At 36.2% G+C, this 15,107-nt stretch overlaps 1 protein-coding gene across 1 annotated transcript in view; it reads left to right on the top strand.

The window, feature by feature from the left end:
• The window catches only part of DMXL1 (Dmx-like 1), a gene marked incomplete at both ends in the record, with an annotated part of 38,661 nt that extends 24,712 nt beyond the window's left edge, over positions 1 to 13,949 (top strand). Inside the window, 9 exons of the mRNA XM_010287813.1 lie at positions 5,498 to 5,661; positions 6,655 to 6,794; positions 7,128 to 7,213; positions 9,045 to 9,246; positions 10,463 to 10,580; positions 11,839 to 11,901; positions 12,825 to 12,911; positions 13,571 to 13,692; positions 13,808 to 13,949. Coding sequence (XP_010286115.1) covers positions 5,498 to 5,661; positions 6,655 to 6,794; positions 7,128 to 7,213; positions 9,045 to 9,246; positions 10,463 to 10,580; positions 11,839 to 11,901; positions 12,825 to 12,911; positions 13,571 to 13,692; positions 13,808 to 13,949 — 1,124 coding nt within the window. The remainder of the gene's footprint in view (positions 1 to 5,497; positions 5,662 to 6,654; positions 6,795 to 7,127; positions 7,214 to 9,044; positions 9,247 to 10,462; positions 10,581 to 11,838; positions 11,902 to 12,824; positions 12,912 to 13,570; positions 13,693 to 13,807) is intronic.
• Between the last annotated feature and the right edge of the window lie 1,158 nt (positions 13,950 to 15,107).

Here is a 15,107-nt window from a genome sequence, read left to right as displayed (position 1 = left end):
ATCTCCAAGTTTCAAACTTGTTTTAGGAGATTATAGTATCATGTACAGTGCTGGCCAATAAAGTTATGTGATTTACTTTCTGCTCTTTGCTTTAGTTGACTTGAGCATATAATAGCTTTGGATATAAAATTTCTTTTAAATAAATAGGGCCTTTCTTTTAGACATAAACTAAAAAACAGTAACCAAAAAATAGTTCTGGTGGTATTGTAAAATCTTGACCTCTGTTAGGAATTAGTTTCTATTAAAAACTGTTTCATTGCTTCTTTCACAGTAAAGATCAGACAAAGCATAGCAGGTTAAGACAAGATATTTTTTCTCCGCTGATTATCCTAACTCTCCAAACAATTAAATTAGTTTTAACACAAGTATTATTTCTGAGTACTTTGGTAGGGAGAATAAAATGTTAGCTCTTACTGTGCTGAGTTTTGCCTAATGTGTCAGAGGTTTTGAGAAAGAGATGCCTTGATAATGAGGATGTGCGCATAAAATTTATCCATCAGACGTACAGTCCTGCTATCAATCTTATGCATGTAATTCTCTTGTTAGATCCTCTGCATTAATGTCTAGCTTTTGCTTGCTGTCAGCAAACCATTATTCATGACCTCCTAGAAAATACAGTGCTGTTACAGATTTTACCAACATCTGACTTAGAATAGCGGAGCATCTAAGCAAAAGATTAATTTAGTGTTTGGTCAAGTTTTGCTTAGGCAATTGTAAAGAAAAAACAAACCTTTGTAACTCTTGGATTTATCTGCTTGCTGTACCTGCTGTGAAGTAAGTTTCATCCAGAATCTAAAACAAAACAACAGCAAAAGCTGAACTTGCATTAGTTGTGCTTCAGACTGGAAACCTTGTGCTTCAGACTGTATCCAAGAGTGCTATATCTGCTTCAGCAGGACATCAGAAACAACAGTAAAAATTCTTCATATTTAGACTTTATCTCCAGGAATGGCTTTATCACAGAATAGATAAAAGGATACAGATTCCTCATGTTTTAAATCCTTCCATCTTGTGTAAGGACCTACAACAGCCATGTCGAACTGCTTCTTTTTAATGTAGAATTCCCTGTGATATTTTTAGTAATGGAAACTTTGACATCAATGTGAGAGTAATTGCCTTGAATCCCAGCTCAGAATTAGAGACTGCAGTGTCGGGCTTGTTTTCTTACAGTACTTTGGAGTACTAAGTACTTCATTACTTGTGTGGCCTTTCTATTGTATATTAATAAGTCTGTTTTCGTACTATTACTGTCTTATTCTTGGTTAAGTCAGACATTAAAACAGATCAGAAGTTTGACTTGGAGTGTTTGGACTGTGAATGGTGGAATTATTTTGGCTCAGTAGAAGAAGCCTTAGATTGTCAGAACAGGAAATGTCAACGAAGTTTGTGAATGCCACCAAGTATTTAGCTGTGCTTATGTAATTTTTTGAGAGATTGCCGTTCACCATTTATTGAAATGCCCACAATGTATATAATGTCTTCAGGAATGTCTGAGAGTTTAATAATCTGTTGGCTTTGAACTTTTCAGTGAATTGCTATTCATTAAATGGTGCATAAATACGGCAAAGAATTTACAGTCTTGTGTACACATAGTAATCGAACTGCAACTTATGGAACTTAATTGCAGTTGCTACTGTTGAGTATTAAATTCATTAAATTGAATTCATTAAATTCATCACCTTGGCCACATTGAGTGGGCACAATATTACCTGTGAATAAGTAGACTATCATGTTGAAAATTTCGTGATTTGTAGCCTTGCAAAATGCAAATTCTGTTTAGGTTTGAAGTCAAATTGTCCACCGGTGTAGACTTTCACCAGGCTGCTGTTCTAGTTGGCTTTCATAGCTTCCCAAAGAATTACAGAAATCTGTGCAGGGCTTTACACTTAGTAAAATGACTTGAGGTGTGATTCAAAAACAGTATTTCTTTGTCATGTCTCTGTCATTTCTCTCTGTTCTGGGCCCCAGCAATGCTGATATTTGCTGATGGGTGCAATCAAGGATGATGCTTTTGTAAGAAAACAACTTCATAATTTTACATCTCTTAATGAAGACTTGCATTTTTCATATGGTGTTGGGGTGTTGATGCTTCATGCCTGTACGTGGTCTTCAGTAAAACACAGTAACTCTGACTTACATTTTAGTTTTTTGCTATATTGAAAGGGATCTCCCTTTTAGCCCTTCCTGGGAAGGTGAAAGGGAGGTAACGGGGGTAAAAGGTCGTTTGAATATCTTTGCATGTGTTAGCTCTTGCAGAAATAGAAGCATTTTTCTTGTCTGAAATAGTCCAATAATCTTGGAAAATAACGTAAGTTTTACATTTCTCTTATAAGTAAAACAGGACCAAAGATAAATATTTTCAATTCAAAAAAATTTAAAAGAGTTTGAACTGGAGATATGTGAGAAATTTCAAAGTGAATATAATTGGTGATCTGAAATCCCAAATGGCAAAGTCAGATTTTTAATGAATTTTTAACTTTATTTAAAGATTTTTTTAGAAGGCAAAAAAAGAAACTAGCATTAGTAGTACGCATTTTAAACCACTTAGATGGTTGTACTCTCATTGGCCCTAAATATCAAATTTTTTTTCCAATGGCTAGCCTGCAGTACTCTTAACAATGCAAAGAATGATTCAACAGAGTGGAAGAAAAGTAATGTTTTAAACTAAAGCATTTGCTTTTTGAATTCTGCTTAGAGAAACAACCTGCAAGCATATACTTGCTTATTTCTGTATCATGCAACACTTGCTCCTTATTTCATGCCTAGTGAATTTCTTTTTTTTTTTTTAAGCAATTGCTAAACATTCATACAGTGATGCATGTGCATGCTCTTTCTTAGCTGATGAGCTTTAAATAATGAAATGAAAATGCATTGTACTGCACCTCTTATATTTGCAACTTTTAGTACAGGTAAGTTGATTTAAAATAATATCCCTAACGGGGGGTGGGGGTGGAGAAACATTATGATATGGTATAGTAGTGCAACATAGACTGTTAAAATACCCAGTTTCACGATGAAGAATGTTGTCTTCAGCTTTTATTAGACTCTATATAAAAACTATTTTATGGTTTATCTGTTTGTAGTGATAGTGGTCATCTTCATATGTGGTCAAAAATGTTTTTGAAAATCCTTGGAAAAACATGTTTTTTTTCTGGTCCAAAAATGACCAGAAACTATGAAAAATCTCCATCAGCCACTGTGAATACAGAGAATTTGCCCACCTGTGAAAGAAAAAATAGTTTTAAAGAGCATACTTGTGAGGTATAAAAAACCCAAAAGTTATGTTTTGTAGTTTGTTTGTTTTTTTTTAAATCAACTTACATCTTACCTCTCTCAGGGTTTACAGTTGGCTCAGTTTGTTATGAGCATGTAAGTCTTATATGTGGAATATTACTTAAATGAGCATTGTTTTTCTTTTGTCGAGAGTGTTAAACCTTCTGTTTCCAAGTGATTGGAGTACTCATAAGAGTTTTGAAGGAAATAGTCTTTCAGCCATCTGTCAACACTCGAAAGTCTCCTGTAGATAAAACATATGAACAAAAAAAAAAAAGAGGGTATAAGAAGCACTTCTTTCTAGTAGTTCACTCCAGGCATACGTAGGGATGCTGGCTCTTTGTGTGCCATCCTCAGCATTATTAACAGGAGAAAGCGATTTCAGAAGCTTCAGTGGATCTTAGTCTTGTGGGCCCTCGGTAGCCAGAAGGTTAAAACAATAAAGCACCCGTTTGTGATGTTGATATTAGTTCGTCCTTGCAATCAGACTGGTGTAACATGTCGATGCTTGAAGTCAGTGATAGGAATATTTAATCTCTAGGTTAGCTCTTTCAGCCTGCAGATTTTCTTGCTTGGAGCTTATTTATTACTGCTGTTACATGAGCCAAGACTCAAATCATGAGGCAACCCATATTTCCCTTTACTTTAGAGGTGTTTAGATGAGACCTTTTACGACTATCTGCCTGGTCTCATTATTGCTACATGCAAAACAAAAAACGTGCTTAATTAAACAAGAAACAGCCAAAAAGTTGTTCTGTATTCTTCTTCACCAACTGCTTTTTTTTTTTTCCACTTAAAAAAAAGGAGTGGGGTGTAACTTAAGTGTGTTCTGTGATTCCTTTGGGTGATGTGATATAGTTTTCAAACCCTAACTGGAAAAGGGAGATTGTAAAATGCTTAAGAAAAAAAGTAAGTGTTCAGTACTCAAGTTAAAAAAGTGTTGAAAATTTTGTGGACTTCAAAAAGCAATGTTTTAGCTTTCTTTGTTTTACCAAAGTCTTGAATCTATTCCGTTGTTTCAGTGTAGAAACTAATCTCCATGCTTTACATGTATCTACTTGAAAATAAAAAAACAAATTTTACAATCAAATAGGTAATGGACTCAAGTCCATTTTGTCTGTAATGGAAGATGAATGAAGGTCACCATGCTGTATCAAATCTCCACATGTGATTCCCATTCTCCCTCGTCCGTTCCACTTCGGAAGTGTTCTGGAGAGCCAGAACACTAATGTAGTGCTCAGGGACAGTGACAGTCAATATCATTCCTCCTCTACTAACAGGGAGTCTGTATTGGAATACAATTCACCTTCAAAGAACCAGAATGATTTCAGGTTTTCAGATGGTTATGTGAGCGTCTTTTTAATTAAGCCATTAATTTTTCCAGGTTTGTGAAATGGATACCTCTCAATTAACAAGAAAATAAGGGATCTGAAATGAGGCTTGGTGTTTGTTCATTTGTGATATAACAGCATTAAGATATTTTTGATAGCTTGGATAAAGCTCTTACCTGGAGTACTGTAATCAAGAATGTAATCTCTCATAGACACTTCTTATTCTGAAAAAAGTCAGTGTTTGGGGAAGTGAGAGGACCCCTCAGCTCCTGAGAGTTAGAGTATTATTACAAATAATTATACCTTCCCTGTTTCATAAGGTGTATATCGGATTATATTAGCTAAAATGAGATCTTTCATAGTTGATGGAGAAATATATTGTCAGGACATACGGATTTATTGGAATTGTAACATTTAGAAAAAAGGTATAGACCTCCTCTGGAAGGAGACATGGAGTTAAAACTTGGAGTAGGCGTGGCAAGCTTAGATTTGCACTATATATTCTGAAAGATAAGACTCTTGGCTTGTCTTAAGAAACAAGCATAATCAGTATTCAGTAGTGCTTATTAAAGTAATTTTGCAGTGTTGTTTGAGCATCAATTTTTGTCATCTTTGTTGTAGGAAGAAAGCTTCTAATGCAGTTATGGGTACACTCTACTATTCTATATTACTTGTTCTGCTGGTTTTCCCCTTCTGGAGTTCTAGTTATGTATTAATTTTGCATATTTGAGGATTAACATTCTCAATGCTTTTTTGCTACAGAAATGTTAAGATAAAACTCTGAATACTTGTAATGAAGATTTTTACTTTCTATTATAAATCTCTTTATGAAAAGCAGTAGGGAGGTGAAGCAGACAATTTAAAGCAACATACTGTGTTTTCTTCCTCTGTAGACGATGGAGAGAAACAGCAAAAACATTACAGACTTTCATCAAAAGCCTCTCCAAAAGAAAGTTCTCAGTTGCCACCTTTGCCATTGGTAGACCAGGAATCTCCCTCATACAAAGAAAGATTTATTCCTCCTGAGCTTAGTATCTGGGATTATTTCATTGCAAAGGTAATTTTTTGCTATTGTGACAGCTAAGTATCTTCTATCACTTCTGGAGTGGGGATTTTTTTTTCTTCTTGGTTTTTATTCTAGGTATTGATTTAGATGTGTGATAGAAGCTGACTGGTTTTATTACATATATTTAGCTTTTTCGAAAAAACTGCCTATAGGTGTTTTTGAAACAGCTTTCTTAAAAATTGTTGTTAGGAAATTAATTTGTTTTCAGATAATGGTATGAACAAAACATGTTGCTTTTTACTGTTACGGAGTACAAATGTATTGGGAATTACGGATCAGCTATTTAGATGAAAAAGGAAGTGTGAGAAGCTTTTTATCATCTATTTCAGATGGGTGAACGTCTATACTTAGTATAAATCAAATTATATTGCCTTCTGTCAGGTCTGCTGTGGCAAATTTTTCTTTGTAGAAAGTTACATAGTTGTACGGAGTTGTATGGCACATTTCTATGTCAAATATTAGCCACATCAGCAAAATAAATATGTAAGCAGTGTTCTGGGAGCAAAGACAAAAAAGAAATTGCAAATACCGAATAACATAGTGGGGCACTGATGGTGGGCTTATCATAAATACTGAACTCTGTGGATAGGGTATAGGGTTTTCTTGTTCTTTAGTCCTCTGAAGCCCTTGAAGGAAATAAAGGGAAAATACACTGATGGTTTTGGTTTCTTTCTGACACATAACAAGCTTGTGTCTTCTATGTGTGGTTTGATATATCTGTGCAAAGCAAAATATTAGTATTTTCATTTTCAGCATTATAATTTTGAGTACTGTAAAAAATAGTTAAGCTATTGAAGTATGCAATACTCATGGACAGTTAACCTTTTCATGAGGTACAAACTCCAAATGTTACAGAATTGAGTAAGATTATATGCCTGCTTTTTTATAAAAAGCATTAAGTATTGTATCATTGTATTTTTTAGAGATAATTTAAAACTAGATGTTGACTAGAAGATACTCAAGGAATATTGTTTAAATTTTTAGCCTTTTCTTCCATCGCAAAGTAGAGTGGAATATGACTCAGAAGAGAGTCAGGAAAGTGGCGAAGATGATGAAGATACTGATAGAGATATGTTTGCATCAAATTCACATAACCAAGAGCATTCTAATTCAAATTCATATAGGTAAGTACCTCTTTAGAATTCAAGATGTTGTGCAATGGCTAGATGGCATTTCTGGCCTTTTACGTTTGAGATAGTACACCAGTTACTTGATATTTCATGTCAATGCATTATCTAGACTTAGTAGTTGATTTTTCACAATGATTATTTTACTCATTTTATTAATACATGGTGTAGTGACTTTTGAATTGAAAGTATCTATAATATTCTAAAATAATGTTTGTAGTTTTCAACAGTTTATAATGAGGATTTAAAGCTCTAAATTTGAATCCTAATTGTGAATAAGTGAAAAATACTTTCCTATTAGTAAATAACTTACTAGTGCTTTCTTGTTAGTTGGGCACTGATGAGATTGGCAATGGTTCAGCTGGTACTTCACAATTTGAAGACTTTCTACCCTTTGGCTGGACATGATCTTTCAGGTAATAAGCAGCAGAGTTGTCTTTTCATACTTAATAACGGCATTTGAAATCAGTAATGTGTTGAATAATATAAATGTTGTAGCTTTATTTTTAGCTCAGAAGTTCTTAATTTTTCCATGATCTGGGAATAATTGTTCTGATACTGTTTATCATACAGGTATATTTATGAATTAACATGGAGGGCGGGTAAGGTGAGTGGGTGAGAAGGAATGCTCAGTAGTTAGCAGAAGTCTCTGCATACTTAGTTTTTTCTTTGCCTCTTAATCATACAAGAATATTTACAACATTTATTTCTTGGTGGAAACCCTGTAGTTTTTTTATAATTCAGATTACATCATCTGTACTCTTTGTTTCATAGAATCATAGAATAATTTGGGTTGGAAGGGATCTTGCAATGAACAGGGACATCTTCAACTAGATTAGCATTCTCAGGGGCCCATCCAACCTGACCTTGAACACTTCCAGGGATGAGGCATCTATAGCTTCTCTGGCAACCTGTTCCAGTGTCTCACCATCCTCATTGTAAACAATTTCTTCCTTATGTCTAGTCTAAGTCTAGTCTCTTAGTGTAAAACTGTTACTCCTTGTCCTACTTGTCCTATCACTACAGACCCTGGTAAAAGGTCTTCCTCCATCTTTTTTGTAAGTGCCCTTTAAGTATTGAAAGGCTGCAATAAAGTCTCCCAGAGCCTTCTCTTCTCCAGGTTGAACAACCCCAACTCTCTCGCTCTTTTTTGATAGGAGAGGTGTTCTGTCTTTCTTGACTGTGTTTGTGGCACTCGTCTGGACCTGCTCCAACGGGTCCATGTATTTCTTGTACTGGGGTCCCAAGAGCCGGAGAGAATATGAATTAGAGGAGATGAATCAGTACCCTTTCCCTGCTGGCCACCCTTCCTTTTATGCATACCAGGGTATGGTTGGCTTTCTGGGCTGCAAATGCACATTGCTGACTCATGTCCAATTTTTCATCCACTGGTACCTCCCAGTCCTTCTCCACAGGGCTGCTCTCAGCCCATCTGTTACTTGGCCTGTACTGATACTGGGGATTGCCCCAACCCAGGTGCAGGACCTTGCGCTTGTTGAACCTCATGACATTTGCATGGGCCTAGTCCTCAAGCCTGTCAAGCTCCCTCTGGATGACATCCTTTGCCTCTAGTGAATCAGCTGCTCCACTCATCCTGGTGTTTTCTGCAAACTTGGTGAGGGTAAGCTCACTACCACTGTCTACATCATTATCAAAGATACTGAACAATACCAATCCCAGTATGCACCCTGGAAGAAAACCACTTGTTTCTGATCTCCATTTGGACATTGAGCCATTGATTGCAACTCCTTGGATGCAGTCAGTCAGCCAATTTCTTATCCATCCATCTTAACACTCCGGTTTAAAGGTAAAGATGTTGTGTGGGACCATGTCAGAGGCCTTACAGAAGTCAAAAATAGAGGGCATCAGTTTGTCTTCCCTTGCCTACCAGCACAGTCAGTCCACCATAGAATGCCACCAGATTAGTCAGGCATGATTTGCCCTTTGTGAAACCATGTTGGCTTTCTCTCATCACCTGCCTGTCATCCATATGCCTTGGCATAGCTTCCAGGAGGATCTGCTCTATGATATTTAACTTCCATCAGCATTGGAGAAGTCTGTTCCTGTATTTAGCAATGTTAGCACAAAGCAGTTCATCTGTTTATACTTGCAAGTACCAAGTTGAGGTTTGAACAAAGCATGCTTTTGGAGATACATGAAATACACTTCAACTGTGCAGTTATTTTCGTCAAGGTTTTATAATGGAGAGGGAAGGGGTTTTTTATTATTGTTTACTTGTTTTTCTAGAGCTTCCAGTTAGCTCCCCAATATGCCATGCAGTTCTGAAAACACTACAGCGCTGGGAACAAGTTCTTCTCCGACGTCTGGAGCTGTATGGGGGTCCACCTCAACATTATATTTCAGTTCATGCTTCTGAAGATGCCCTAGCTGCTGGTCCTGCATTGCTTCGTCATAAAACTTTACTTGAGCCTACAAACACTCCATTCAGGTGAGTTTAATTTCCATAAACACTGAGTATAATAGCTTTAATATACATCTAGCATTATGTTGTTAGTGCATGTGATAGACTATAACTGTAATAACTCTATAATGCCAGTTTCTAAGCTTGCTCTAATCCACTCTGAAATTGTGGGTACACTTCAGAATTCCTGCATCTCTGGCCCAAAGCAAGATCATGAAAAACAATCAAAAGTTTCTGATTTTAAGTTGTTTTATTGAAGCTTAACGTACTAATTTTGAGTGTCTCTGTGGAAAAACTACACTTGACAATAAAATAAAGAGTAACAAATTTGCCTTGAGAGATAATTAAAGATGAGTGACCATTAATTAAATAATTGCCCCACCTTTGGAGGGTATAAAATTATGTTCTTACCAGTATTTTTTCCTAAAATCAGAGAATAAATATTTACTATTTATAATACTTGTGTAGTTGTGACTCGATGTAATTGCATGTTCAGCCAGAAGAGTATGCTCAGTTTCTTAAACTGTTGCTTTTCGAATAGATTTCTGCCTTTATAATCTGAATCACCTGTGGTTGCAGAATCAACAGAAAGTCTGTCTTGTTGTTGTAAAATACCTCACAACTGTCGTACTTAGTTTTAGTACCTTAAGTTAATTAAAAAGGAACAGCTTAACATCTGTCTGCTGCCTGGCATTGTTTTTAAATTATGATTTAAAGCAATTCAAGGTTTGATGTTTTTTGACCTGCCATAAGCAGCTATATTTGTATTTACAAGTTTTGCTTAAGCATGCAGTTTCTAGGGATAAACATAAACATTTGAAGCCTGATCTGATTCTACAGTCCTTCCTATTTTGTTACTGAAAAGTCATGGTTGTTTCAGAGATTTTATATAGTTGATGACGTGTTCCTAGCAGGAAGTGTTTGTCCATGTGATAGAAGCACTCATTAGCAATAAACAGAAATGATCCCTGTTGTAAAGAATGAGGTGGGCTAAAGCGATTTTTCTCATTTGTCCTAAGATAGGAAGTGAAAATGATACATGTTCTTTTCCTTCTTCCTTTCATACTTCCTTTCACAGGTTTGTCAGGAGGATGGTACCAGAATGCTTCTGAATAGGGCTTGTTTAGAGATCTGTAGTTTTGCTTAAGCATTTCTTCTGACTAGTTTGATTAGAATACAAGCTATTACAGTCTCTTATAAGTATGAGCATGATGTAAATTCTTATTTTAACTTTGTTCTGTAGATCTAACAGTCATGTTGCACTATCTGTGAAAAGGCTCTGGCAGTACTTGGTTAAACAGGAAGAAGTCCAGGAAACTTTCATCCGAAATATTTTTGCAAAGAAACGATGCCTAAACGAGGTTGGTATGGTATATAAAATGCATAAAATGTTGCAGGTCAGTCTGTGAGCTTAAGTGATTTGTCTGGCTTGTTGACTTTCTAGAGCATGACTGGATAACATACTTGGCTAGGACTCTTAAATCTACAGTATTTCATATTAAAAACCTTTGTCCGTTGTTCCATTGAAAACAAACATAATCAGTCTTTGACTGTAGACTGACAACTAAGACCACTTAACTACAGTCAGCCTCTTCAAGATCAGAATAAAAGTAGCCTCAAAAGAATGACAAACTTGAAAATGTCAAAGATTAAAACCAGTAACTGAATCAGTCAAGTTCTGAAAGTTTGCATTTGTCCCTAACATAGTCATCCTGGGTCTATCCACTGGTTTCTATCATGTTATGATTCAATTGTAATAAGAAAAATGGTCATACAAGAGTTAATATTTCTGTCCCTGATAACTTACCCCAGTGTCTAGCGGGATTCCAGCTTCCATATTTAGTTAAATGTTTTAAAGTTGTGGTTCTGTAATGGAATTTTGCAGTTTTTCCTTCATCTTTAGTTGCTTCTTTTCTGTTTTACCCCTACTCCACATAGTTCAAAAGGATCACATGTCTTATAGAAAAACCACAGAGTAGCAGAAACATAGGAAAAAGAAGCAGGAATTAAACATGCAGGAGGGAGATTATTCATGAGTAGTAAATCCGTGGCAGCAAGTAGTTCTGTATGAGCTAATCTTTGTCCTGTCACAACTAAAATATTGGCTTGTTTGAGTATTTGTGGCTAATTATATTCGCTACATACTTGTCCTTTGAAGATGCACCGTTTCTGATCAAGTCTTATTTAATGCAGCCATGGTGCTATGTTGTATGGAATGGTATTTTGGAGTATTTTAGACGTGCTTTATGTGTTTCCAAGTAGGATCATTGACAGCCTTATGCAGCATAAGTATGTTGGCTTTATTTTGTATCCTCTTGTTGCTTATAAAATGTCAGTGGAGATCGCTTACTTTGCAATAAATTTGACTTTTGAGATGGACAAGATGCTGTTACAGTACAGAATAGGTAAATCAGCATCTTCTGTATTGAATATGGAGTTTAGAATATGATAGTTACTGTTCCTACATAAAATGTGTGTGTGTGTGTGCGCGAACATGCTGTCGTGTTTCAGTTGTTCTGTGCGGGGGTAAACAACAAGGAATTAAGGATTTCCTTGATACCTTGCATGTTATGTCTTATCTTTATTCTTTGTTCTGTGGTTGTTGTTTCCTTGGTGAAGTCATTAGAGGAGCACAATGAAAGCATGAAAAATTCTGTGGTGGAGGAGCCCATCATCAATAAGGTACACAGTAGTAATATTCAAATGAATTAGACCTTACATCATTATGGAATACTTCCTTTCTGTAATGGTGCAGATCTCACTTAAGAAATTCTTTGCCGACATTTGCTTCAGTTTTGCAAAAGATGGAGTTAAATTAGTTTTATTATAGACTCTATCTGAAGCTAGAAATATCTTAGAAAGCTGGATTAAACAACCAGATAAGAACAATGCGTATTATCAAATTCTGTAGCTATGCCATCAGGATTTAGACTTCTATTGTGTTCTGGCATATGCCTGGGTGCATTTCTAAAATACAAAACTGTAGACAAGATTCAAATACAACATTAGATCACATTAAGGAAAAAAAAGAGAAGAAAATATGGTAGTAAAAAGTTTGTGGTACTGTAATGTGCAGGATTCCAGATGTATTTAATTGTGGAGAATGGTGAATAGATAAGCTGACAAAGTTTGTATTTATTTTCCTGCTCAGGATCTTGTCTGCACCTTCTTTTGCATTATTTCATCAGTTTCAGTGGCAAAAAGTGTTGCTAAGAACATGAAAAGATTTTGGAAATTTTTTTAAAAACAAAAAGTCAGGATTCACTTTTTTTATTGTCAGGATCCCCCAAGTGTGCATGTAGCCTCGCTGGTTTTCAGCATCCCTGAAAAACTTGAGAATGAACACAGTACTGTGCTTTCTGTGACAAGTTACGCTTTCTGTGTTGCTGTGGTAATCTCAACATGGCAGTGGGCAAGCTGGATTATTACACACAAAACAGATACATATAATTATTAGAGGTTATAGTTTTCATAATTTGTTAGAATTAAAACTGAGAAAAATACATGAAATTTGATATCATCCAATGTTTGGTCTCTGTACTTCCAATGAAAAGCAGTGTTGCACAGAAGTCTGCGTTTAAATATGCTTTCCTTTTTAAATACAGATAGAACTAGATTTGGGATACCCAGGAGGCAAGGCAAGAATAATCCATAAAGAGTCTGACATCATCACAGCTTTTGCAGTCAATAAGGTGAGTATAAAGGAGGTAGGATAAACTGAGTGAAGTCTGTGTCTATCGCCTGATACAGGTAGCAGTCCCATTGTGAATGGGTGAGTTATCCTTTGCCAGCTGTGCTGCTACAGCTTGAACCCTTGTCGCTCCCTTCTCTAACGCACTTCATAATTATCTTTTCATAATTAAACAGTTCTACTACAAATTGTTGTTTTTCTATTGTGCAATGGGTTGAGGGAAGGGAGAGGTGGCCTCTACTTTTTCATGAAGCTTGTGTGTAGGAGTATTTTTCCTTCACTGTTGAAGACAACCAGGAATTAATCTTTTCTGCTGTTTAACCATTTAAGCCTTAAGAAGTGGAGGAGGGGAGCTTGGTTGCAAGCATTTTAGTATATTTACGTCTTGTTTATTCTCTGAGGAAAGCAAGCAGAAACAAGAGTTGCTTGAGAAAGGTATAAAATACAAATAGTGTGTGATGCTAGGCCAGATGGAAATAAACTTTTAAAAGGGAAATGTCAAGTTTAAGACAGTGTAAGTTTATGAATTTGTAGACATAAATGTTTGGGTTTGATTAAGTGTATGTTTTTGAACAACTGTAACATATCCAGAGAAAATTTAAAAAAGCACTGTTTTGAATATTGATGTTGTATCTGCCTTTGTGTGTGTTACTTTTTCAGGCAAATCGGAACTGCATTGCAATAGCATCGAGTCATGACATTCAAGAATTAGATGTCTCTGCGATTTTAGCTACACAGATCTATACCTGGGTTGATGATGATGTGGAAATAGAAAATAAAGGGTATACTTTCTATGTTTCCAATATCACAGCTTGACTGTGTATAAACCAGTGTAACAAAGCATGGTATTTAATGTTGTTGTTTGGAATCTAACTTACAATGTTTTTTCATTTATAGGGCTGATGATTTCTTAGTTATACATGCTCGTGATGATCTAGTAAATGTTCAGGGAACTACTCCTTATACTCATAGTAATCCTGGCACACCTATCAATATGCCTTGGCTTGGTAGTACACAAACTGGCAGGGGTGCGTCTGTGGTAAGTCACTTGTCAAAGATTAGCCTTATGTACTTATCTACTTCTCTCCTTTTGTCTGTTCAGTGTTGCTGGTTATATTTTACAATTAGCGTACAAGTTAAATGTAGCTTTTTTGTGTAATCAAGGCGAGCTGGAATTGTTTGTAGTCATCCAATTAATAGGTTAAAATACTGCACAGAATTTAAGATACACCAACTAAGTAAGCAAAATTTTTAGTCATTTATGCTTTCTTTACTTGAGATACATTGTTTAAAGAATCAGGGTTCAGGTAAGAAGTTGCAGCTTAAATTTTTCTTTAATGATTTGAAGCCAAATACTGTGTCTGAAAAGCATATATTCAGGATATTCCAGGATATAAATTTGTAAAGGTTGGGTAGAAGTATTTGTGTGAAACATCAAGGTAGCTTTTATTTTAAGCATAATCTTAAGTTTCATTCTGAGTTCCAGACTATTTCAGTTTTTATTTAAAATTACCAACTTCTGCTCTAGTACAAAGTGCCATTGCAGTGCACGGTGTATTAGTATGAACCTGTATTATAGAAAGGACAGCAAATGAACTCCTAAAGCAGATTTCACTGGCAGGACAGAGACTTCAAATGAAATTAATTGAACTCTGGAAACTGAGCAACTTAAACTTGGGAAAAATGGGTAGTCTTGGTTTCTCTGGCCAGGGTCGTAAAGAATAACAAAAAACACTTCTACAAATATATTAACAACAAAAAGAGAGGCAAGGAGAATCTCCATCCCTTATTGGATGTGGTGGGGAACATTGTCACCAAGGACGAGGACAAGGCTGAGATACTTAATGCCTTCTTTGCCTCAGTCTTTAATAGCCAGGCCAGGTATCCGCAGGGTATTCAGCCCCCTCAGCTGGAAGACAGGGATGGAGAGCACAATAAACTCCCCATAATCCAGCAGGAAGCAGTTAACTACCTGCTACACCACCTGAACACCCACAAGTCAATGGGACCTGATGGGATCCACCCAAGAGTACTGAGGCAGCTGGCAGAGAGTGTGGGCAAAAGCAAAAAAAAAAGCCACTCTCCATCATTTATCAGCAGTCGTGGTTAACAGGGGAGGTCCCAGACGACTGGAGGCTTGCCAGTGTGACATCTATCTACAAGAAGGGCTGGAAGGAGGATCGTGGGAACTACAGGC

The sequence above is a fragment of the Phaethon lepturus genome, unplaced genomic scaffold (genome assembly GCF_000687285.1).
Source record: "Phaethon lepturus isolate BGI_N335 unplaced genomic scaffold, ASM68728v1 scaffold29425, whole genome shotgun sequence".
NCBI classification, from domain to species: Eukaryota; Metazoa; Chordata; class Aves; order Phaethontiformes; family Phaethontidae; genus Phaethon; species Phaethon lepturus.
This window is presented reverse-complemented; position numbering and strand designations above follow the sequence as displayed.